Below are 26,779 nucleotides of genomic sequence, written 5' to 3'. Positions count from 1 at the left end.
TGGTTAATGGCGGCCATGTTGCCGGGACGCGGACCAATCACAGCAAGCCGTGACGTAATTTCGTCACGGCTTGCTGTGATTGGTCCGCGTCCCGGCAACATGGCCGCCCTGACCAATCACAAGCCGGGACTTCACGTAACCAAGTAAAAGCGCGAATTTTAAACAAACAACGCTGCCGGTTCCCTCGCTGAGGTCCAGGCTGCGTCGGAGAGGTGAGTATAGCGATATTTTTTATTTTAATTCTTTCTTTTACACATTTATTTGGATCCCAGGGCCTGAAGGAGAGTTTCCTCTCCTTCAGACCCTGGGAACCATCAGGAATACCGTCCGATACTTGAGTCCCATTGACTTGTATTGGTATCGGGTATCGGTATCGGATTGGATCCGATACTTTGCCGGTATCGGCCGATACTTTCCGATACCGATACTTTCAAGTATCGGACGGTATCGCTCAACACTAGTCACCACTTCTGTATTTTTCATCCACTCCTGGTTTTGGCTTACTTACAAATACTGAACATGTGAACGTGGCCTTACAGTGCTTACCAATCTGGTTAGTTACGGTAGTTTTATATTCTGATAGATTGCACTTTTCAGGATGTGGGGAAAGTTGTTTCCCCGCCCTCTTTAGCTTGATTAGTAGCTCACTGTCTGATTTCCTTGCCTGGCCCCTGATATCACACAGACAGTGAGCTACTAATCAAGTTAAAGTGGCTGGGGCATGGCGGGGAAATACCTGTTGAGGCCAGTCTCACACGTCCAGATAATTCCGGTACCGGAAAAAATCGGTACCGGAGTTATCCGTGTCCGTGTGTCCGTGAGCTCACGTAAGCCATCCGTGTGGCACACGTGCGGCAGCTGTGTGCCACCTGGGTACCACACGGACCGTGCAGGAGAGACAGCGCTAAAGTTTAGCGCTGTCCCCTGCATCGTGCTGAAGCCGCGATTCATATCTTCTGTGCAGCAGCGTTTGCTGTAAAGAAGATATGAATAATCCATTTTTTTTGTGGCATTTCGTGTTTAAAATAAAGCTCCATGTCCCCACCCCCTGTGCGCCCCCCCGCTGTTCTGAAAATACTCACCCGCCTCCCTCGCAGTGTCCTGTCCTGGCCGCAGCTTCTCCTGTATGCAGTCACGTGGGGCCGCTCATTTACAGTAATGAATATGCGGCTCCACCCCTATGGGAGGTGGAGCCGCATATTCATGACTGTAATCAGTGGCCCCACGTGACCGCATACAGTAGAAGGTGCGGCCAGGACAGGAAGCAGCAAAAGCCAACGAGGGATTCCAAGTGCGGCAAAATTGCAAAAAAAGTGCAGTCCCTCACTTGTTTTTTGTTTGGCTTTTTTGCTAGGTTCACTAAATGCTAAAACTGACCTGCCATTATGATTCTTCAGGTCAGTACGAGTTCATAGACACCTAACATGTCTAGGTTATTTTTTATCTAAGTGGTGAAAAAAAATTCCAAACTTTGCTAAAAAAAAAAAAAAAAAAAAAATTACGCCATTTTCCGATACCCGTAGCGTCTCCATTTTTCATGATCTGGGGTCGTTTGAGGGCTTATTTTTTGTGTGCCGAGCTGGCATTTTTAATGATACCATTTCGGTGCAGATACGTTCTTTTGATCGCCCGTTATTGCATTTTAATGCAATGTCACGGCGACCAAAAAAAAGTAATTCTGGCGTTTCGAATTTTTTTCTCGCTACGCTGTTTAGCGATCAGGTTAATGCTTTTTTTTATTGATAGATCGGGTGATTCTGAACACGGTGATACCAAATATGTGTAGATTTGATTTTTTTTTTATTGATTTATTTTGAATGGGGCGAAAGGGGGGTGATTTAAACTTTTATATTTTTTTTATTTTTTTCACATTTTTTTTTACTTTTTTTTTTTTACTTTTGCCATGCTTCAATAGCCTCCATAGGAGGCTAGAGGCTGGCACAACGCGATCGGCTCCGCTACATAGCAGCGATCATCAGATCGCTGCTATGCAGCAGAAATGCAGGTGTGCTATGAGCGCCGACCACAGGGTGGCGCTCACAGCTGCCGGGGATCAGTAACCATAGAGGTCTCAAGGACCTCTATGGTTACCATACAGAAGCATCGCCGACCCCCGATTATGTGACGGGGGTCGGCGATGCGCTCATATCCGGCCGCCCGGCCAGAAGCGCCGGTTAAATGCCGCTGTCTGCGTTTGACAGCGACATTTAACTAGTTAATAGCGGCGGGTGAATTGCGATTTCACCCGCCGCTATTGCGGGCACATGTCAGCTGTTCAAAACAGCTGACATGTCCCGGCTTTGATGCGGGCTCACCGCCGGAGCCCACATCAAAGAGGGGGATCTGACCTCGGACGTACTATCCCGTCCGAGGTCAGAAAGGAGTTAAAACCCTAAAACTATTTTACTGCCAGAACAATCCACATCACATTAATAAAGTAATATTGAAGTACAGCGTGAACAATGCATATTTTGCCGTGAGCTCTTTCATATTGGAGCTAGGCCATCAACTACGTGAGGATATAGTAAGGTACGACGAGTTCCATATATCCCAAATTTTATTAAATTTTTCTAAACAGCCCCTATTCTGGTATAAAGTTCGTTCGTATGGTATGATTGAATTTACCAGCTCAATAAAGGCCCTGAGAGATGTATGCGTATTCCCCATCCAGCGTAAGGCTATCAGTTTCCTTGCCAAAAAAGTGTCTCTCTCAACAGGATTTGCACATGGTGTCCCCACAGCTCTTCTTCTAGTACCCAAAATAAACACACTAATGGATTTAGAGGGACGGGAACATGCACAAGAGAGGTCAACAATGAAGTTACCTCTTTCCAAAAAGAGAGAATAACTGGACATCCCCATATCATGTGTATAAAATCTGCCTCCCCTGTGTGGCATCTGAGGCATTCTGAAGATTGAGACCACCCTATTTTAAATAATCGTAGCGGGGTTAAATATGATTGATGTATTATATACATTTGTATCATTTTATTGTTAGACGAAGGGGATACCCTAGTTGGAGACTCAAGAGCCATCTCCCAATCCTGATTCTGAAGATCAGGGATCAGGAGTCTCCACTTTTCTCTAGCTGACAATAGAGCAGAATCAGCACCCACGGATAGCATATATGTGTATAGTGCATAGATAAGACCACAGGGTCCCTGTGATTTAAGGATCCATATCAGTGGAAAGGATGATATTATTTGCACCATGTTCATGCTACGCATATGTGATTGAATCGCTGATCTAAGCTGCAAATATCGAAAGAATTGAGGTCTTGGGATATCATACCTTAGTTGCAGTTGTTCAAAAGACATTAAGGTTCCTTGTTCATAAAGATCACAAGACACCATGTGATATCCAGAATTGAGCAGATGGGTGACTCAGTAACCTCGGGAAATATTCATTATTCCATAGAGGCATTTCAGCTATAATACCATCAAAGTGGATTACCTTTTTTTTTACTTGCTTCCAAATCAATCTCGCCAACCGGAGTAATGGTAATAGTCTAGGGGTATTAGGCCTATTTACTTCTAGAAAACCCACCGGGCAATCAATCTTTGCGGCATGAGCCAGATGGCTCTCTAAGTTTGGCAAACAGCCCCCAGGCATCCACTGTCCCAAAGCTCTAAGGGTACCGTCACACAGTACCATTTACATCGCTACGACGGCACGATTCGTGACGTCGCAGCGTCGTATGATTATCGCTCCAGCGTCGTAGACTGCGGTCACACGTTGCAATCACGGCGCTGGAGCGATGCCGAAGTCCCCAGGTAACCAGGGTAAACATCGGGTTACTAAGCGCAGGGCCGCGCTTAGTAACCCGATGTTTACCGTGGTTACCAGCGTAAAAGTAAAAAAAAACAAACAGTACATACTCACCATCTGATGTCCGTCAGGTCCCTTGCCGTCTGCTTTCCGCTCTGACTGAGATCCGGCCGTACAGTGAGAGCAGAGCGCAGCGGCGACGTCACCGCTGTGATCTGCTCTCACTTTCCGGCCGGCAGACAGTCAGAGCGGAAAGCAGACGGCAAGGGACCTGACGGACATCAGATGGTGAGTATGTACTGTTTTTTTTTTTTTACTTTTACGCTGGTAACCACGGTAAACATCGGGTTACTAAGCGCGGCCCTGCGCTTAGTTACCCGATGTTTACCCTGGTTACAAGCGAACGCATCGCTGGATCGCTGTCACACACAACGATCCAGCGATGACAGCGGGAGATCCAGCGATGAAAGAAAGTTTCAAACGATGTGCTACGACGTACGATTCTCAGCTGGGTGCCTGACCGCAGTAGCGTGTCAGACACTGCGAGATCGTAACGATATCGCTAGAACGTCACGAATCGTGCCGTCATAGCGATAAAAATGCCACTGTGTGACGGTACCCTAAGTTGTCCAGCCAAATAATACAGAAAAAAATCTGGTAACGCCGCTCCCCCCATTTGTTTAGACCTATGCAAGTATGCAAGGTAGACAATTTAAGTTTAGGTCTGGCCTTCCCCCATATAAAGGACGAAGCTAGAGAGTTTAAGTTTGAAAAAAAAAAGATCTAGGGACCGGTACTGCACTATGTTGAAGGGAGTAATTAAGCTTCGGAAGTAATATCATTTTAATCAAATTTATACGACCAGAAACAGACAGTGGTAATTTACTCCATATAGCAAATTTGTGTTTGACTAGGTCCAGCAATGGGAGAATATTAAATTGTAGATTAAGTCTGCTGCATTTTGGTACAATTATTCCTAGGTATTTACATTTAGAGACGACCGGTAGTGGGGATAACGTTTCAAGGTGATCTGTGGAGTCATGGGAAAGATGCATTAAGGCGGACTTATCCCAGTTAATGTATAGTCCCGAGTGTTTACCAAATCCCTCTACAATGGTGATCACACGTGGTAAGGTCTCATCCATAAATATTACCATGTCATCCGCGTATAAACCAATAATATCCGTGCGGTCCGCTATTCTAATCCCCCTGATGGCTGGAGTGGATCTTATACGTATTGCTAGAGCTTCTATCGCAAGAGCAAAGAGGGCCGGGGAGAGAGGGCATCCCTGGCGGGTTCCCCTTTCAAGGAGAGTGTTTCAGATATAGCATTATTAATAATTATTGGAGCTTTTGGTTTCATATATATTGCGCCAATCCATTTCTCAAATTTAGGGCCAAATTGATATCTCTGTGGACATGCAAATAGGAAAGGCCATTCGAGAGAATCAAATGCCTTGGCCGCGTCTAGCGAGGCCATAGCCCATCTATTCTCCGGTATTAATGCACTATATTGGGCTATTGACTGAACTCTCCTAATATTTATAGACGTACTCTTTCTCGGCATACATCCAGTCTGATCTGGGTGTATTATTTCCAATATTACTGTATTCAACCTAGTGTCCAAAACTTTAGTTAAAATTTTACAATCTACGTTGACTAATGAGATAGGACGATAAGATCCACATTCCAAGGGGTCCTTCCCTTCTTTTTTAAGAATTATAATATTTTCATCATAATAAGAATGTGGCAAAGAACCCCCCCCCCCCCCAAATCCCCTGAAATACTTTCATAAGAATTGGCACCAGAATGTCTCGATATTTCCTATACATCTCTATGGGAAATCCATCTGGGCCGGGTGCCTTTCCAGAAGCCATATCTGTTATGGCCGCATTTATCTCATCCAGAGTAAAATCTGCACCTAAGAAAGCTTGTTGTGTGGGGCTCAGTGTAGGAAACTCTATGTTTGAGAAATAGTTTAGGCAATCCAAAGTATCAGAATCCCCCTTGGAGCTATATAGCTCTTTATAATAGTCATGAAAACGTTGAAGTATGTCGTCCGTCGAAGTTACTATTGAATCGTCTGAGTTCCGGATTTTAAGTATAGTGTTAGATGTATTATGTTGGTGTACCATAAAAGCTAAAAGTTTGCTAGACTGGTTACCCAGTTCAAAATACGCCTGTTTAGTAAAAAACAGCTTACGTTTAGATTTAGTGTCAGCATATTGACTATATAATCTAGAAGAATGTAACCACTCAGCTCTATTTTCACTTGTCTGATTAGCTATGTAAGCCGCCTCCGAGTCTTTCAGACGTCTCTCCATGTCATCATCTTCCTGTGAAGTCAAGTGTTTGATATAAGAGATTGTAGAGGACAAACATCCTCTCAGATATGCTTTAAGAGCATCCCAGAAAATATTAATATTTTGTGGTTCTGGGTGGGATGCGATGAAACAGTCCAGTTGATCTATAGTCCTGTCGTTGTGACCTATTAGTTTCAGCCAAAATGAACTCGTTCTAGATATGTTGTTATCCTGTATCTAAAATTGTAGATGAAATTTAGTCTTGCTGGATTGAGCAGCAACTGTATCTCAGCCGTCGACAGCTCTGCAATTTAACGAAACAGTGAATAATAGGGTAGCGTTCTGCTGTAGGTGCCCATTACTGTCAAAGTTCTCTTTCCAGATAATTTATTTTAACCAAGTGTGTTGCTAGCACAATTCAGAGCTGAAACGACAGCGACGTTTCTGCATATGTGAGAGCTATTCAGTTTGGATACTAAAGAACACTATTGCTTTGAATGTTCCTCTACTAGGAAAAAAGGGAACATTTTGGTTCATGTTGTTCTGGAACTGCACACATTACTGCTAATCAAAACCTTTTAATGTTATGTGACATTAAATTATGCTTGGCAATTCCGCAGAATACTTTTCTCCAGCAAATATTAGCTGGCTGCGAGCGATCAGGCCATTTGTATCATAAGACACTAGTGTTCCACAGGCAAGGCTGCGATGAAAAGGATGGGGGGTGTCAGCATCCCTGGTCTCTGTCAGGAGCTCCTCCATTCACTAGAGGTTGGTGGCGCTAGGCAAAGCTGCCAGTTGGGATGATTTCCGAGCACTGAGAGAGCATTGCTCATTTCCCCATAGGCAACAGCTGTATACCTGATCACTTATTTGTAGCCATGGATTCCGACTTGGTTTTCCTGATATATCAAGTAAGTGACAATTAGCCAAATAGTCTGCAGAAAATATTTTGAGTTTAGATGATTTTTGTGCATAAGATTTACATCTCTCACCATTGTATATTGTATGCTTGTATGTATATAATAAATGTGGCTCTTGTGTAGATCTATAAAATGTGCATCCGTTTATTGTACAATTTTCATGCCTTGTTAATGTAGATTTAATTTATAGAAATCTTCCAGTGATTCCTTTTTTATCATTATTATCAAATTATTCTGTTATGTGAATCTTCTTTAGATGTAGCAGAAAACAATTCTTTAATGTCAGCCTTCTTCACTCTGAAGATTGTGGCTTCTCTTTGCGTGTTATGCCATTTTTGAGTGAGGCTTGAACTAAAAAAATGTAACCTTTTGCTGTCAAATGCAGATTTATGTATAGTATAATGTCGGTCATAGAGAAGTCATTGCAAATTCTTTGAGATATTTACTTCTAGGAGTTGTCTGTAAAACGAATTGGTTGTATGACCGAGGATTTTACTCTAAATCGGAAGAAAAGAGTTAACTATGAGTTGTTAGGGGCAACCATCCCTTTTAGCTTATTATTAAAGACGAATGTGTGGAAAGCAGGAGGTCCGAGTCAGTGCTTTAGCATTGTAATATAAATTGTGACGCTTAAATAAAAGGTCAAGTATCGTCCGTACTTTACCTGCATTGTGTGAAGTTGAGAACAAGGAAAATGAGATTATATATTATACATTCACACTTTTATTTTATTCTTTTATTTCCACTCTGCTTCAGTACTTACTTAATTAAATTATATGAGCAATTATTAAGAAATCCTGTATACAGTATCTCTATCTTCATTTTGGAACTAATCCAATGCCAAGACTGTATGTTGGCATCACAAAAACTGCACTTGTTTATCAGCAAACTCACAAATATACAGAGAAAACAGAGAAGTCTATTTTTTTCAAATTTGAATAGATTTTTATTTTTCTTTATACAAGACTGACGGTGCAAAATTATTTTATAGCTTTTTTAGTGACTAGTGACTTTGAGACTTGTCCAATATACAGTGATTCATTTTCCCATTGTTGACATTGGAAACAGCAGACCTGATGAGGCATATGATGCTACAATTTTATTCTAATTTGCCGATTGACAGTAAGTAACTCTACATAGTTCACATTAGTCCTATGTACCTCCCATTAATAAGCAAAGATGCCTCACATTTATAGTAAGTATTCCTATGTGTCATACCTTAGTATCCCCAACAGGCCTTATTATCAGTGTTATGAAAGTGAGGCATAAAAGTGGCTAAAAAAACCTTGATCCCAATAATTAACACATCATAACTTATGATTCATAAGTCAATATGAGAAGAACATTGCGGTATAGTTCATCCCCCACACATTGCCAAGTGGGCTAAGAAGTATCAGTACAGAACTTTTACAAAAGATGGACACATTGAGTTCTTCGCACGATCTGCTACTTCCCAAATGTTTGTGCCAATAACTTTCTCCTTCATTTAATTACGTCTACCAGTTTGGCTGGCTTGGACAACCCCACAATCAAAACATCTCCCTGTCACACCAGTTTGCCAATGTCACTCTTACCTGAGAGATGTCCCTTACTCCTGAGCCATTGGAAGCATTTTCTACTCAAAAGCTTTAGTGGCCAAGGAAGAAGGAGTGTCATTTTGCTTCATTGACCAGTCTGCAGCTGCACTGTGTGTGATCGGTATTGAGCGGCATGAGCTCAGAAGCTGTGCAGCCCCACAGCTTGGTGGCAACAGGGCTCTTGGTAGTTATATCTTCATTATGAAGTATAAATTGGATTTGACAATTTTTCAATATGAAGATCATGATGACCTTCATTTCATATCTACATATAACCAGCTAGACTGTGCAGAGCTATTCTGTTCTTACTCCGTACACTGTTTACATCCAATTGCCCCTAGAGCTGATGGGTGAGTGTTCTGGGTTTTGGACCCCTCCATATCCTGAGGAGAGGTATCTAAGTAATGAAAACCGATTTCAAGGGATTGTCAACTACTTGGTCAACCCCCTTTCAAAAACCATAGCGGCACCATGTAAAATAGCAGCTATTCTTGCCATGTAGGTGCCGTTCCAGCGATATTGGCACCTACTCTCCAGTGGTTTGAGTGACTGTCAGAAAGCAGCAGCAACTCTCAGTTTTGTCTGAAGAAAATGAGAGTGAAGTGGCAGCTGATTTGCTGCGAGGCTTGCATGGCATAACTGGAAGAGCTGATTTGTCCGCAAAGTATGTTCTTAACGGATGTCGCCTGCACTGTGTATCGCCAATGCCAACAACCTCTAATCTCACGTATCCCCCCCCCCCCCCGTCTGATTCCCAGGTTTTGTCCAACACAAAATCATCACAATTTTTATTATAATTTATGATTTGATTGACAGGTGCCTCCACAAATGAAATTGCCAGTGCTCCTTGCCCATCCACATGATTCCCATCCTGTATTTTGCCCTGGCTTAAAGTGCTGCTACCACTGACACTGTCCCTACCACCATGGGTTGCAGTACCAGCAGCACAGATTCACAGATTAGTATTAGAATCATGCTGTCCATCTCTTCCAGCACCATGTATTCCAAGAATAAAGGCTGACCGTTCAAGTCAGCCAAAATATTAAGCAGAAGACCTTTTTCTGGTGAAGAATGTTCCTTAGCCCACTGAGTGCAGTGGGTGACAGGACTTTGAGGCAGAATAGAAACGGGTGTCATTAACAAATTGGATATTTTGCCCTTCCAAACATTAATGGTTTTTGCAGCAGAGGAGGTGGACTGAGCAGAACACTGTACTTGAGCTGATGTCTCAGTCAGAAGCTACATCATCTTGATGTGATTGAGATGTGCAATGGGACATATACACTGTGTTCCAAATTATTATGCAAATTGGATTTAAGTGTCATAAAGATTTAATCATTTTGTTTTTCAAATAAACTCATGGATGATATTGTATCTCAGGGCTCAATGGATCACTGAAATCAATCTTAAATACATGTGATAATTAGTTTTCCAGTTGATTCTAATTAAAGGAAAACTACTTAAAAATGATGTTCCACATTATTAAGCAGGCCACAGGTTTCAAGCAATATAGGAAATAAAAAGGATCTCTCTGCTGCTGAACAGTGTTAAATAGTGCAATGCCTTGGACAAGGTTTGAAAACATTAGATATTTCATGAAAACTTAGGAGTGATCATCATACTATGAAGAGATTTATGACTGAAACAGAGTTCATGCAGATAAAGGCATATTGAGGAAGGTTTCTGCCAGATAAAATCATTGAATTAAGAGAGCAGCTGCCAAAATACCATTACAAAGCAGCAAAAAGTTATTTGAAGTTGCTGGTGCCTCTGGAGTCCCTCAAACCTCAAGGTGTAGGATCCTTCAAAGGCTTGCTTTGGTGCATAAACCTACTATTCGGCCACCCCTAAACAGTGATCACAAGCAGAAATGGTTGCAGTGGGCCCAGACATACATGAAGACTATTTTTCAAGCAGTCTTGTTTACTGATGAGTGTCAAGCAACCCCGGGTGCTCCAGATGGATGGAGTAGTGGATGGTTGGTGGGTGGCCACCATGTCCCAACAAGGCTGCGACGTCAGCAAGGAGGTTGAGGAGTCATGTTTTGGCAGGAAACAGCTGGTAGGGCCCTTTAAGGTTCCTGAAGGTGTGAAAATGACCTCTGCAAAGTGTATAGAGTTTCTGACTGACAACTTTCTTCCATGGTATAAAAAGCAGAAATGTGCCTTCAGGAGCAGAAGCATCTTCATGACAATGCCCCATCTCATGCTGTCATGCTGCAAAGAATACATCTGAGTCATTGGCTGCTATGGGCATAAAAGGAGATAAACTCATGGTGTGGCCACCATCTTCCCTTGACCTCAACCCTATAGAGAACCTTTGGATTATCATCAAGCAAAAGATCTATGAGGGTGGGAGGCAGTTCACATCAAAACAGCAGCTCTGGGAGGCTATTCTGACTTCATGCAAAGAAATACAAGTAGAAACTCTCCAAAAACTTACAAGTTCAATGGATGCAAGAATTGTGAAGGTGATATCAAAGACGGGTTCCTATGTTAACATGTAACTTGGCCTGTTAGGATGTTTTGGAGTTAAATAGCTTTTTTGTTCTGTGAATGTGACCTCCTAATGCTGCAAATTCTTCAAATGAGCATTTTCAGTTCTTTAAAACATATGAAATGTTTAGAAATCCTACTGTGCATAATAATTTGGAACAGTGCATTTTGAGTTTTTATTCATTTGAGAGATTATACTGTTATCATTGGGAGGTTTCTTTAATAAAATTCAATGTATACGCTAACGGGTGATGACTTTTATTAGACTGACTGTCATTTGCACCGACCATTTAGGAAAATCAGAGAAAAATGTCATTTGCATAATAATTTGGAACATAGTGTACTGCATTGAACCCTGTGCTTCCTCCCCACTAATGCACTTGCCAGAGTTTGTAAAGACGGCCAAATGTGACTTGTGTTTGATACTACTACTGCTGGGACAGTTACTGCCAGCATTACCGATGGTGTTAGGCATGCTTACGCTGCATTTTTTTAAATCTGCATCAGCTTACGCATGATGCCAAAAGAAACGCTGCGTGTGCATGCGTTTGTATGCGTTTTTTGCCTGTGCTTGCTTTGTTTATTCACATGCGTTCGATATTTCCAGGAGGGCATGTCTCAATCAGTTCAAGGACATGCGCAGTCCGAAGTACACAAGCACATCGAATGCAAACGTATGCATGTCCTTGCGTACCAATGCGTTCCCATAGACAGTAATGCGTTGTTTTGACGCACTCATCCGCATGCCTGCGCATATTTTAATCGAACAAAAAATGCAAGATGTTGCGTTTGATAGGCTCATCAAAACAATGCATGGGGACGCATCTGCATACAAACTGATGCCAACGTATGTCCCTGCGTACACAATGCTAAATATAGGTACGCAAGACGCATGCGGATCTGTACGCTGCGCTAATGTGAACTCGGCCTTAGAGCTACTGCTAATGGTAACCACATTCTTATCTGTGATATTAGGTTGGTTTGTTTTTTATCGCCCTGCCATTTCTGACTCCTGTGCCATGTTTTGGTTTAGCAGCATACATTTTGAACAAAAGTATTAAGTTGAATTTGTTTCTAAAGTCTGTTGACTTAACAAATTTTTGTTTTAAAATTCTCTCAACCTTGAGAAAAAAATTTAACCCTTAATAATGAGGTTGCTATTTAAGTACAATCATGGAAAGTAATTTGCGGCAACCATCAGCAGTATTGTTAAATGCGACTAGTCATACTGTTATAAAACCTTAACCTCTTGTTGTTGTGTGTTTTTTTTTCATAAATACTTTACATTTTAACTGAATGCCTTTAATTAATGAAACCTAAAATGCTAGGTTTTGAAGTTGATACACATACGTTCACGACTGCTAAATATGTGGCAATACAGTAGTATGGCTGTGGGTGTATGCAGTATCTAGAGTAGACAAGTTAAAAAGGTATCCAAAAAAAATAAGGTGACCTTTTATATTTCCCCATATTGCCTCATGGAGTGTGCAGCATGGCTGATATGGCGCTGGGCATTTTTTTTTTTGTTCTTCAAAATTGCAACCTGCAAATCAAATTGAAGCTTGTTCGCTTACAGATGAAACCGCAGATTTCAAGAGATTGAACTTGATCTTCCGATCGATCAGCTCAACTGTAGTTCTATCAAATGTTTGATCTCTACCCAGTTAAAGAAACCACTGGAGACTAGATGGAGGTGGACATGACTTGGGGCTGGGTGGACCTTTAACTCCTGCAGCTTTGTTTGTATTGTAGTGTAGATTTTAAACAAGAGTGATGCTGCTTTAAGACAAAGGAGCTTAGTATGTTTGTGCCTGTGTATTACTGTGAGGAGGGTGGGGCTTATATAGAGGAGGTAACTCTGAGGGTATGTGCACACGTCAGGATTTCTTGTAGAAATTTCCTGAAGAAAACCGGAAATTTTCTGCAAGAAATCCGCTTTTTTTTTTTGCGTTTTTTTCCCAGTTTTTTCGCGTTTTTTTTAGTATTTTGCAAGCGAAATTAGCTTGCAGAATGCTAAAGTTTTCCAAGCGATCTGTAGCATCGCTTGGAAAACTGACTGACAGGTTGGTCACACTTGTCAAACATAGTGTTTGACAAGTGTGACCAACTTTTTACTGTAGATGCTGCCTATGCAGCATCAATAGTAAAAGATAGAATGTTTAAAAATAATAAAAAAAATAAAAAAAATGGTTATACTCACCTGCAGACAGCCGATCTCCTCAGCGGCGTCCGTTCCTATAGATGGTGTGTGTGCGCAGGACCTTCGATGACGTCGTGGTCACGTGAGCGGTCACATGAGCGGTCATGCGACCAATCACAAGCCGCGACGTTATCACAGGTCCTTCGCCACACCATCTATAGGAACGGAAGCGGCAGCATGCACCGGAGAGGCGGGAACACTCCTGGGGCCATCAGAAGGTGAGTATATCATGATTTTTTATTTTAATTCATTTTTTTACCAATTATACGGTGCCCAGTCCGTGGGTGGGCATAGCCACATGCGGAAAGTAAGTAGATCAATGCATTCCTAGGTGTGCGGAACCCCGCAATTCCGCAAATTTAATGAACATGTTGCTTTTTTTTTTCCGCGATGCAATTTTTTCGCGGAAAAAAATGCAACATTTGCACAAGAAATGCGGAATACACTTAAAATAATGGGAGGCATATGTGAGCGTTTTTTTCGTGTTTTTTGTTGCGTTTTTATAGCGAAAAACGTGAAAAAAACACGAAAAATACTGTACGTGTGCACATGGCCTGACTCTCCCTCTTTCTCTCACCGGATGAATTGGAGGAAACATTACCCGCCCTCCCACCTCTTTATAATCTCTGTCCTAAAACATTTTAATTATTGCTTGTATAATGATGAATGTTTTATTGTATTTTGGAATTTGCCATTTTATATCTTGTACCAGGTTCAATTGTATATTGGCTATAAAGAGTTATCATTTGCATTAACCTTCTAAACCCAATGGAAGAGTAATCCTTCAGCCATGGTTCCCTGGAGGTTTCCTCCACAGGGGTTTTTTCTCTCCTGAGAGCTGTAGGATGACTCTTTGTGAGTCGGAGGTTTGCCAAGTTTCCTTCCCTTAATGCTTTTGCAGGGACTTCTAGTTTTTAAGTTTTCAAAAGTGTTATAATTTAAAAAAGTGTCAAATGTGACTTGGAATTTATAACCCATCACGGATTTGGGGTTTAGGAGTCAGGTGGAAGTTACGGACAAGTTAAGGTGGACTCATTTTAACTAATAGAGGATGTAAAACCTCATGGTGGTGAGCAGGCTCCGCTTTGGTGGCCGTCCTCAAGGACGTTGTAATGGTAACGTCAATCAGGTGTGGGCAAGGTGGTTAAGCACAGGAGTGAGGATAATGGGGTCATTGGTGCCCTGAAAGTTTACTGGCTCTGCTTGAATGGCAAGCCAGTGCGTGCCGCCCCTTTATGGCTGTCTGTCCTGGTGCTGTATGTCAGACAGCTGGGGATATCGCAGTACTTGTGAATCCAAATGTACTAGCACTCCACCTGACTCCTACTGTGATTATTTAATCCTGTGATTTAAATAAAATTTGTGGCCATTTTGACAGCCAAAATAATGTGTTTTGTGTATTTATTTTAGTGCCTAGGTTTACTGTAGTTATGGTTGTTTTAAGATGGAGTGGGGTCTATCCCATATCCAAAAGTCATGGCTTCTTATTTCTCCATTATTTTCCCTCTGCAGTACTAATTTCGAATTTTCTTTGTGCAGTAGTTATTAGTGATTTTTCCTCAAATTCTTTATGGTTCTTTTTAGAGCCAATTGATATAGTTTTTGATTATAAAACTAGGAGTTAATTATGGAGAAAAAAAAAGGAATTAGCCTAAAGATTCTATGTGCAAACGTTGCGGATTTTGATGCATTTAAGCAGCGTTTTTGGATGCGCGGAATTGCATCAAATCCACAGTTTAGTGCACAAGCAATGTTAGTCAATGGGAAATTGAGAATTGGTGTGCACATGCTGTGGAAAAAAATGCATGGATTTGCAGCATTTTATTTTCCACAGCATGTCAATTCTTTTAGCAGATCTGCAGCGTTTCTGCACCCATTGACTACCATTGAGTCAGGCAAAACCGCAGGTTTAAAAAGATCTGCAATTTTGCTGCAGAGTTGCCTGCAAGAAACGATGCAGATCGGGAGGAAGAATAGTATGTGGGCGGAGACTGTGTGCACGGAGAAGATGTGTGTGTCTGTGTGCAGATGTTTGTGCGGGGCTGTGTGTGTGTGTGTGTGTGCAGGGCTGTGTGAGCAGGTCTGTATATAGGCAGGCATCGTGTGATGGGACTACTAGTCCCATCCGGCTATGCCTGCCACAGTAACAGCTAGCCAATGATGGGACAGCAGTAGTCCCATCATCCAGCTACTGTGTGTGTGTTAAAAAACAAAACAAAAAAAAACCATATACAGTACACATACTCACCAATCACCTAGTCCCCCTACGTCCTCGATCACCTGTAACAAAAATTCAAATAATAAAGCAACAGTATACTCCCTGTTCCGATGTAATCCATTTAAGTGTCCCACAACGATCTCCCATGGAGAGCTGTCACATCGGCAGATATCTTTATTTAGCTCTCTATGTACCATTTTAGTACGTTTATTACTAAACATTGGGCTTGGTATTATCTGTCCTATCAATAGGTAGATATATCAATAGATGATAGATCTATAGATAGATATATCGATAGATCTATAGATTGAGATAGATCGATAGATGATCTATTATCTATCATCTATCTATAGATCTATCTGTGTGTGTAAACATTATTCTTCAATGGAGTTTGTAAATGAAGAGGTTGGACAAGAAATTACATCACAATTCTTTTTTTCCTTTGTTAAATAATAGATCTTTATTTAGCTTACAAAAACACATACAAATACACATGAAAAAAACGCATAAACGCATCAAATCCGCGTGGATTTTTACCTGCGTTCTCTGCCAAGAGATGCAGAATCTGCACAGAAAATTCCACAGGCAAATCTGCAGGGTGTGCACATACCCTTAATATATATTTTTCCCTATATTACTAAACAGTCTTGGCGTTTGTGCACACGTTGCAGATTTGGTGCATTTTTGCAATGCAGATTTGAAAATAATCTGAAGCAATCTTGATGCCAGCAAAGTGAATGAGAAACCTGAAGTGTCGTGCACACGTTGCTTATTTGTGTCTTGCAGATTTGATGCAGAAAAAAATCTGCTTCTTGTCAATTCTCTGTGTGCCCTGCATTTCTCACTCAAATCAGTCAAAAGCGCAGCCAGAAACACAGGAAAAAGCGCGTTTTTGCAGCTGCATTTTTCCTGCCAAGAGACGCAGAAAATTCTGCATCCCATATACTCAAGGTGTGCACATCGCATTGATTTTAAAAACTGGCCAAAACCCTGTATCAAAACTGCACCCTTCTTCATTACGATATAGTTTTAGATCAGATTGTCTGCTGTATCATTAAATTTGCCACTTCGCATTTAATACAATGTCTACTATTTGATTATTCTAATTAGAACTTGTTGTTGTAAGATCTGCAATGCTTTCTCCAAATGCTATAAATGCTGCATGACAGACATAACAAACCAGTCAGGTTTTTTTTTTTTTTTTTTTTTGCTATTTGCATATTTTTTTCTAAGTTAAAATGGTCCACATTTTATGGTTTGTTTATAGCACATTGAATAATTTTACATATCAGATTGTGTGAATCTTTAAGGGTCTGTGCACACTCTGCGGATTTGATGCTGTGGATTCGCAGCAGTTTTCCATGCAGTTTACAGTACCATGTAAACCTATGGAAAACCAAATCTGCAGTGCACATGCTGCGGAAAATTCCATTTTATACCTGCTCCATAATTGGAATCCGCAGGTGTAAAAACGCAGGTGAAATCTGCACAAAAACTGCAGTAAAACCGCAGGATTTTTTGGAATCTGTTTGGAAAAATCCACAAACGAATCCGCAACGTGTGCACATACCCTAAAAGTTCATGCTGAAAAAATGTGAGGATCCACTCCAATTTCTGCCATGGGTGTGCCATTTTAACTGCTACAGATACATATGAGTATGAGCCCCATTGTCTTTTAATGGGACTATAAGCCTTGGCTCTGTCATGCAAATAATGGCAAGTGAATATAGTTGTGGAAACCCCATTCATTTACATGGGATGCCTGATTTGGCTTGGATTCTGAAATCCATGACAAAGCTAAAATGGAAATCTCCCACAGTAATGGCAAGAAAGTGGAAAAATGATCTTCCTTCCATGCTTAGCCATAGAACTGCTTGCAAAATACTTTATGAACAATTTTCTCTGCAGACTAGAGCATACAGGGTAACATTTCTCACCCCCTCTGTCCAGATTTATACCACAGTTTAGGGGTATGTGTCCACGTGCCGTTTTACATCCGGAATAGCAGCGGATTGAACGCTGCGTGGAGCCGCAGCGTTCAATCCGCAGCGTCCAGATGTTATAGCGTAGTGGATGGGATTTTATGAAATCCCGTCTCCACTATGCGTGGTAACACGCACCCGGCGGCCCTGCGATTCTGGACATGCGGCGCGTCTTTTTAGATCGCAGCATGTCCGTTTACCTTGTGGCGACGCTGCGCTGCCGCAAGGAATAACACAGGGCCCTATGTGTGGGGTGCGATGATGCCGGATGTGTGCAATGAACACATCCGGCATCATCGCGTCTCTAGAAGGGGGCGGAGCTTTGGGCGGAGCAAGTTTGCCGCTCCGTCCAAACCAACGGCCATCCTGAAAGTGGACACATACCCTAAAGCATTTTCATGGGGATCATCAGTTTTTTTTTTTATATAACCCAACCCTGACTTGTGCTTCTCAACAACTTTGTGCCTGACTTGTTTCGGGATCTCCTTGGTCTTCATGGTGGTGTTAGGTTAGTGGTGTCTCTTGCTTTAATGGTGTTGCAGCCTCTGTGGCCTTTCAGTGAGGCTGGAGTCACACTAGCATATGGCATCCGATGCGAGAGCTAATGGCCCTCGGCTCCTGCTCTGCTGCGAGCCGGAGCCGAGTGTCATGAGTCTGTGCCCCGAGCCTCTTGCACAGAGAAGATCAGAGCACAGCTGTGGAGGAGGTGGAGAAATAAATTTCTCCATCTCCTCCATTGCCGGGGTCAGTGTATATCTAACCGCTCTCGGATGATATCCAAGTGATGTGCGCTGTCTCATTCGCACCCATAGGCTTATATAGGTGCGAGTGAGCTGAGACTCGGCCAAGTGTCGGTGACCATCGCAGCATGCTGAGATTTCACTCGCACACTGAAAACAGAAAAAAAAAAAATACAGTGAAGTGAGCTGCCCCATAGATGAATACTGGTCCGAGTGCTATGCGATTTTTATTTTGGCTTTTTATTTTTTTAATCGCATAGCACTCGTCAGTATTCAACAGTAGTGTGACTCCGGCCTAGAGGTGTGTATATACTGACAGACCTGTGATACTTCGCTTGCACACAGGTGGGCTTCCTTTCACTAAGCATGTGACTTATGAAGGTAATTGCTTGCTGCAGACATTTTTAGGGCTTCATAGCAAAAGGGGTGAATACATATGCACATGGAAATTTTTAGATACTTGATTCCAGATTTGTCTCACTTCACTTAGATTACTTAGTGCTGATGGATCACCCAAATCTGATTACAAAATATTTAAACACAAGTTGTAAAGTAACAAAATGGGTAAAAAGCCAAGGGGGTAAATACTTTCGCAAACCACTATATGTCAGCCATGGAAGCTATTTTTAAGACCAGATGAATCTTCCCTGAGTATATCTACAAACACTGTGCAAATATATCTGACTAAGTTGCTTGAACATGTTAAAGGTGATGATGCACAGCGCGTCTACAAACCTTTTTAAATTGCCATATGGTCAACGTCAAGCAAGTAATCCTAAGTAATCCTGCTTTACTTAGAACTCGCAATAGAACGTTTGTGCAGGGCCACTTCCTTACATGCTCTGTCCCAGGCTAATCTGGATAAGCACTGGGGTAGAATACATAAAATAGGAAATATCTATGAGAAACGGAATCAGAAGCATACTTTGGACATATATTCTGCGCACAAAATGGAGGAAAAAATCCTTTCTTTACAATTGGCTATTTTAGCAGTGAAGCTTGCATTGAAGAACACGCTCAAAGATCTCACCTCATGTCTCAGCTTTGCAGAGGATTCGGATTTCTATTTTTCGGTACGGTAAGAGATATGGATTTGCTAATGATCCCTTCTGACATAATGCTGTGTAGTGTCATATTGCCGGTTTAAAGTATCAGCATAAGTTTGTCATGTCGGCATTGTAGATTAGCGACATAATAAGTATACAGACCTAGATTAAAAAAGTTGCAAAATTTATGCTTGGCTATGTGATAATATGGTGTTTTTGTGTAATGCATTATATGAATGTTACAATTTTTGATGGGGTTGCATTAAATATGAATATATTACAGTATACGATGGGTTTATTTTCACCAATCTTCCATCAAACATGTAGTGTACTGTCATGTGCACTTTTTTTTTTTTGTAGTGTTTCTTTTGTGTTTTTTAAAGTTTTATGTACCAAAAGACATTATCTGGGCAGCAGGAAGGCTGTCAGGTTTTGAAAAATAAAAAGCTCCTCGTGCAAAACTTTTTTTTTTTCCTGTTCTTAAAACATACACTTACCGAAACCCTGACCTACCCCATAATAATTAAAGGTGCCATTATAATTACGCTGACATCAGTCATAAATTCTGCAGTTGTGAACGCAGACTAGCCAAAGCAGATCAGTTGTATAATATAAACCAAATTCCCAGTTGGGAATTATAGAGTCCATCTGTGTTTTTCATTAAAAAAAGCACCTTATACAGAACTTATTTTACATTCTAAAAACAGACATATACACTCACCGGCCACTTTATTAGGTACACCATGCTAGTAACGGGTTGGACCCCCTTTTGCCTTCAGAACTGCCTCAATTCTTCATGGCATAGATTCAACAAGGTGCTGGAAGCATTCCTCAGAGATTTTGGTCCATATTGACATGATGGCATCACACAGTTGCCGCAGATTTGTCGGCTGCACATCCCAAAGATGCTCCATACAAGGCAGGATGGATCCATGCTTTCATGTTGTTTACGCCAAATTCTGACCCTACCATCCGAATGTCGCAGCAGAAATCGAGACTCATCAGACCAAGCAACGTTTTTCCAATCTTCTACTGTCCAATTTCGATGAGCTTGTACAAATTGTAGCCTCAGTTTCCTGTTCTTAGCTGAAAGGAGTGGTACCCGGTGTGGTCTTCTGCTGCTGTAGCCCATCTGCCTAAAAGTTCGACGCACTGTGCGTTCAGAGATGCTCTTAGGCCTACCTTGGTTGTAACGGGTGGCGATTTGAGTCACTGTTGCCTTTCTATCAGCTCGAACCAGTCTGCCCATTCTCCTCTGACCTCTGGCATCAACAAGGCATTTCCGCCCACAGAACTGCCGCTCACTGGATTTTTTTTCTTTTTCGGACCATTCTCTGTAAACCCTAGAGATGGTTGTGCGTGAAAATCCCAGTAGATCAGCAGTTTCTGAAATACTCAGACCAGCCCTTCTGGCACCAACAACCATGCCACGTTCAAAGGCACTCAAATCACCTTTCTTCCCCATACTGATGCTCGGTTTGAACTGCAGGAGATTGTCTTGACCATGTCTACATGCCTAAATGCACTGAGTTGCCGCCATGTGATTGGCTGATTAGAAATTAAGTGTTAACAAGAAGTTGGACAGGTGTACCTAATAAAGTGGCCGGTGAGTGTATGTGCTTCTCACAACATTAGAATATCATCAAAAAGTTAATTTATTTCAGTTCTTAAAAGCAAAAAGTCAAACTCATATTATATAGTCATTACAAACAGAATGATGTATTTGAAGTCTTTATTTCTGTTAATGTTGATGATTATGGCTTACAGCCAATGAAAACACAAAAGTCATTATCTCAGTAAAGTAGAATAATTAACAAAAAACACCTGCAAATGCTTTCTAAGTGTTTAAAAAAGTCCCTTAGTCAGTTTCAGTAGGCTCCACAATCATGGAAGACTGCTGACTTGACAGATGTCCAGAAGGCAGTCATTGACACACTACATAAGGAGGATAAGCCACAAAAGGTCATTGCTAAAGAAGTTGGCTTTTCACAGTGCTATATCCAAGCATATTAATAAAAAGTTGAGTGGAAGAAAAAAGTGTGGTAGAAAACGGTGTACAAGCAACCGGGTTAACCGCAGCCTTGAAAGGATTGGTAAGAAAAGGTCAATCAGAAATTTGAGGGAGATTCACAAGGAGTGAACTGCTGCTGGAGTCATTGCTTCAAGAGCCACCACACACAGATATATCCAGGACATGGGCTACAAGTGTCGCATTCCTTGTGTCAAGCCACTCATGATCAATAGACAATGCCAGCGTCTTGCCTGGGCCAAGGAGAAAAAGTACTGGACTGTTGTTCGGTGGTCCAAGGTGTTGCTTTCAGATGAAAGTAAATTTTGCATTTCATTTGGAAATCAAGGTCCCAGAGTCTGGAGGAAGAGTGGAGAGGCACACAATCCAAGCTGCTTGAGGTCTAGCGTGAGGTTTCCACAATTGGTGATGGTTTGGAGAGCCATGTCATCTGCTGGTGTAGGTCCACTGTGTTTTATCAAGACCAAAGTCAGCACAGTTGTCTACCAGGAAACTTTAGAGCACTGCATTCTTTCCTCTGCCGACAAGCTTTTTGGAGATGGAAATATAATTCTCCAGCAAGACTTGACACCTGTCCTCACTGCCAAAAGTACCAATAACTGGTTTACAAACAACAGAATCACTGTTCTTGATTGGCCAGCAAACTTGCCTGACCTTAACCCCATAGATAGTGGTCCCCAACCTTTCTGACCTTGACAGCCACATCCAGCTCCTGTCCCCCCTCACAGTAGTGGCAACCAAAGCCCCCATTACGGGTATAATGATAACCAAAGCATTTCCACACAAATCACTTCCATCACGCACTCCCAACACAGTCACATCCATCTTCAAGCACCTCCTCTGACCGTTAGTATCATCCTGTCTCCAGCGTACCATACTTAAATTATCTGTAAACCTCCAAGACCAGTAGATGTGTACCAAGATCTGTTCTTCTGTGCAGGGCTACTCACAAAGTTCACCATTTTGAGATATGCTCTTCATTAGGGTTGAGCGAAACGGGTCGTTCATTTTCATAAGTCGCCGACTTTTGGCAAAGTCGGCGTCTCATGAAACCCGATCCGATCCCAGTGTGGGTCGGCCACGTGGAACGCGAACTTGGCGCCAAAGTCGCGTTTCGAATGACGCCTTCCCCGCCATTTTTTTGAGCCAATTAATTGTGGGCAGCGTGATGACATAGGTTCCGGCTCCTGCGGCATCATAGTGCTATGTTACGTTTTCGGACGCAGTAATTTCCGGAGTCAAAAAATAACATATGCCTTGCACGGAGGAAGGAGAGAGAGAGAGAGAGAGAGAGAGAATAAAAAAAATAATTTCATTGACATACATTGGGTTTCGTGTTCCGGAACCAGACTTTACAGTAGAATCGGCCGATTCCATACGATCCGACATCCGAGAAGGTCGGGTTTCACAAAACCCACCTCGATCCTAAAAAAGCTAAGGTCGCTCAACCCTACTCTTCATACCAGTTTACTAAATATGGAGCTAATCCACCAAGCTGGCAGACAGCCGTTAGACACAGTTCATGGGACTGCGAGCCACTTGTGGCTCCTGAACTACAGGTTGGGGACCCCTGCCATAGAGAACCTATGGGGTATCATCAAGAGGAAGATGAGACACCAAACCCAGCAATGCAGATGACTTGAAGGCTGCTATCAAAGCAACATGGGCTTCCATAACCCCTCAGCAGTGCCACAGGCTGATCGCCTCCATGCCACACCGCATTGATGCAGTAATTGATGCAAAAGGAGCCCCGACTGAGTATTAAGTACATTTACTGAATATACATTTCAGTAGGCCAACATTTCGGATGTTAAAATCATTTTTTCAAGCAGGTGTTATAAAGTATTCTAAATTACTTAGATAATGAATTTTGGGTTTTCATTGGCTGTAAGCCATGATCATCAACATTACCAGAAATAAACACTTGAAATAGATCACTCTGTTTGTAATGACTCTATGTAATATGAGTTTCACTTTTTGTATTGAAAAACTGAAATAAATTAACTTTTTGATGATATTCTAATTTTGTGAGAACCAACTGTATTCTACTTCCATTTATCCAACTGTTCCGACCTGTTTTGGATAGGCTGGGTTCACATTTATTACTTGTTCCTTACAATGCTGGGTTCCAAGCAAAGCCCACATCTGCATGGAACTTGTATGTTCCACATGTGATTGCATGAATTAGTTCCAGGTCACATCCAACACCCCAGTCCAACATAGGAATGAAAAACTAATTGAAAATAGTAAATATTGTAATGGATGTGCATTGAAAAATTGAATGTGTGTATATATACACTACCGTTCAAAATTTTAGGCTCACATAGAAATTTCCTTATTTTTGAAAGAAAAGCACAGTTTTTTCCAATGAAGCTAACATTAAATGATTCAGAAATACACGCTATACATTGTTAATGTGGTAAATGACTATTCTAGCTGCAAATGTCTGGTTTGTAATGCAATATCTTCATAGGTGTATAGAGACCCATTTCCAACAACCATCACTCCAGTGTTCTTATGGTACTTTGTGTTTGCTAACTGTGTAAGAAGGCTAATGGATGGTTAGAATACCCTTGAAAACCTTTTGTGCAAGTTTGTTAGCACAGCTGAAAACAGTTTGGCTAATTAAAGAACCTATAAACCTGATCTCCTTTGAGCTAGTTGAGAATCTGAAGCATTATATTTGTTGGTTCCATTAAACTCTCAAAATGGCCAGAAAAAAAGAACTTTCATGTGAAACTCGACAGTCTATTCTTCTTCTTAGAAATGAAGGCTATTCCATGTGAGAAATTGTCAAGAAACTGAAGATTTCCTACAACGGTGTGTACTACTCCCTTCAGAGGAGAGCACAAACAGGCTTTAACCAGAGTAGAAAGAGAAGTGGGAGGCCCCGCTGCACAACTGAGCAACAAGACAAGTACATTAGAGCCTGTAGCTTGAGAAATTGATGCCTCACAGGTCCTCAACTGGCAGCTTCATTAAATAGTACACGCAAAACGCCAGTGTCAACGTCTACAGCAAAGAGGCAACTGCTGGATGCTGGCCTTCAGTGCAGAGTGGCAAAGAAAAAGCCATATGAGACTGGCTAATAAAAGGAAAAGATTAATATGGGCAAAAGAACACAAACATTGTACAGAGGAAGATTGGAAAAAAGTGTTATGGACAGATGAATCCAAGTTTGAGGTGTTTGGATCACACATAAGAACATTTGTGAGACGCAGAACAACTGAAAAGATGCTGGAAGAGTGCCTGACGCCATCTGTCAAACATGGTGGAGGTAATGTGATGGTCTGGGTTTGCTTTGGTGCTGGTAAAGTGGGAGATTTGTACAAGGTAAAAGGGATATTGGATAAGGAAGGCTATCACTCCATTTTGCAACGCCATGCCATACCCTGTGGACAGCATTACAACAGGACAATGACCCAAAGCACACTGCCAAATTAAGCAAGAACTATTTTGGGAAGAAGCAGGCAGCTGGTATTCTGTCTGTAATAAAGTGGCCAGCGCAGTCACCAGATCTCAACCTTATTGAGCTGTTGTGGGAGCAGCTTGACCTTATGGTACGCAAAAAGTGCCCATCAAGCCAAACCAACTTGTGGGAGGAGCTTCTAGAAGCATGGGGTGAAATTTCTCCATATTACCTCAGCAAATTAACTGCTAGAATGCCGAAGGTCTGCAATGTTGTAATTGCTGCAAAGGGAGCATTATTTGACGAAAGCAAAGTTTGAAGGAGAAAATTATTATTTAAAATAAAAATCTTTTTTTCAAATTTTGTCAATGCCTGGACTAGATTTTAAATTCATTTGGCAACTCATTTGATTAATAAAAGTATGAGTTTTCATGGAAAACACAAAATTGTCTGGGTGACCCTAAACTTTTGAACAGTAGTATGTGTTATCACATACACACACACACACACACACACACACACACACACACACACACACACACACACACACACACACACACACACCGTCATAGGCCAGTTGAATGGCAACCAAGGTCTCCCGATCTGACCCCCTTAGACTTTTATCTCTGAAGGCAATTGTCTATGCTGTGAAGATACGAGATGTGCAGCACCTGAAACAACGGATACTGGAAGCCTGTGCTAGCATTTCTTCTGCGGTGTTGCTATCAGTATGTCAAGAGTGGGAGAAGAGAGTTGCATTTACAATCCAACACAATGGGCAGCACTTTGGGCAGCACTTTGAACAGATGACTCTCTTCCCATTGGAAAAAATAAAGTTGGATCCAAAATGGCCGACTACAAAATGGCCGCCATGGTCACCACCCATCTTGAAAAGTTTTCTACCTCCCATATACTAATGTGCCACAAACAGGAAGTTGATATCAACAACCCTTCCCATTTTATCTAGGTGTCCTTATAAATGGCCCACCCTGTGTGTGTATATGTATATATACCTACTGGTAGTGATTGAGCGAGTATGCTCGTTACTTGGATTTCTCCGAGCATGCTCAGGTGGTCTCCGAGTATTTCAACGTGCTCGGAGATTTAGACAGCTAAACAGCTTGAATACATGTGGGGATTGCCTGTTTGCTAAGCAAGCCTCACATGTAGTCAAGCTGTCTAGCAGCCACAAATCATGCAGCTGCGTCGACAAACTAAATCTCAGAGCACACCGAAATACTCGGAGAAACCCGAGTAACGAGCATACTCGCTCATCACTATCATTAGCTAGATGTGTTTCCCTTAGTTAATGTCCAAGGTTATGGCCATAACTTTAGACTTCAACTAAGGGAAGCACATAGAGCATCTTTTCACTTTATGGCTCTTCACTATAGTTGATTCGGTCCCTTTTTCTTATATCTGGGAAGTACTAAATGCTAAGCCGGTTTGAATAATTATTGCTGCTCCTCTGCAAGGTGACGCATGGGCCATTCATGATTAAAAAAAAAAAAAATTACATTTTTTTTACCATGCATACATTCTCTGGGAGATCATTGCATTTGTGCTTATATCTACCCATCATTGTTTAACCCCTTTATGACAGAAATATTTTTCCTTAATGACCAGGCCAAATTTTGTGGTAATAATTCTGGAAGGCTTCAACATAACCCAGTGGTTTTGAGACTGTTCTGTGACACATTATACTTCATGTTAGTGGTAAAATTTGTTCAATATGACTTGCCTTCATTTGTGAAAATATTGGAATTTTGGCAAATTAAAATAAAAAAACCCACAATTTTTAAACTTTTAATCTTTATATCCTTAAGCCAGTTATTCATGTTGTACAATATAATTAATTACATTTCCCATATGCCTACGTTACATCTGCATTATTTTTCAAGTGTCCTTTTATTTTGTTAGGATGTTAGAGGAATTAAAAGTTTAGCAGAAATTTCTCTTTTTTCCTCAATTTACAAAACTTGTTTCTTTCGGAACCTATTCATATTTCAATAGACTTTGGGGGCCTATATATTGGAAACTCCCCAAAAGTGATACCAGTCTAAAAACTGCACCCCTCAAATACTTCAAA

At 41.5% G+C, this 26,779-nt stretch overlaps 1 protein-coding gene across 10 annotated transcripts in view; it reads left to right on the top strand.

Annotated features, from left to right (window-relative positions):
- Positions 1-26,779, top strand: part of TIAM2 (TIAM Rac1 associated GEF 2) — a 643,262-nt gene that overhangs the window by 538,626 nt on the left and 77,857 nt on the right. The window contains exon 1 of one of the 10 annotated variants that reach the window (XM_077289071.1): positions 6,482-6,985. The exons of 7 other annotated variants lie outside the window; for them this stretch is intronic. In XM_077289071.1, the coding sequence (XP_077145186.1) occupies positions 6,953-6,985 (33 nt within the window). In that variant the 5' untranslated portion in view covers positions 6,482-6,952. Of the gene's footprint in view, positions 1-6,481; positions 6,986-17,952; positions 17,975-19,106; positions 19,280-26,779 lie in introns of those variants that run through there. 2 more of the 10 variants (XM_077289072.1, XM_077289073.1) reach the window with 2 other exon arrangements.

Source organism: Ranitomeya variabilis, chromosome 2 (genome assembly GCF_051348905.1).
Source record: "Ranitomeya variabilis isolate aRanVar5 chromosome 2, aRanVar5.hap1, whole genome shotgun sequence".
In the NCBI taxonomy this organism is placed as follows: domain Eukaryota; kingdom Metazoa; phylum Chordata; class Amphibia; order Anura; family Dendrobatidae; genus Ranitomeya; species Ranitomeya variabilis.
Note: the sequence above shows the minus strand (reverse complement) of the source record. Positions and strands in the feature narration are given on the sequence as shown.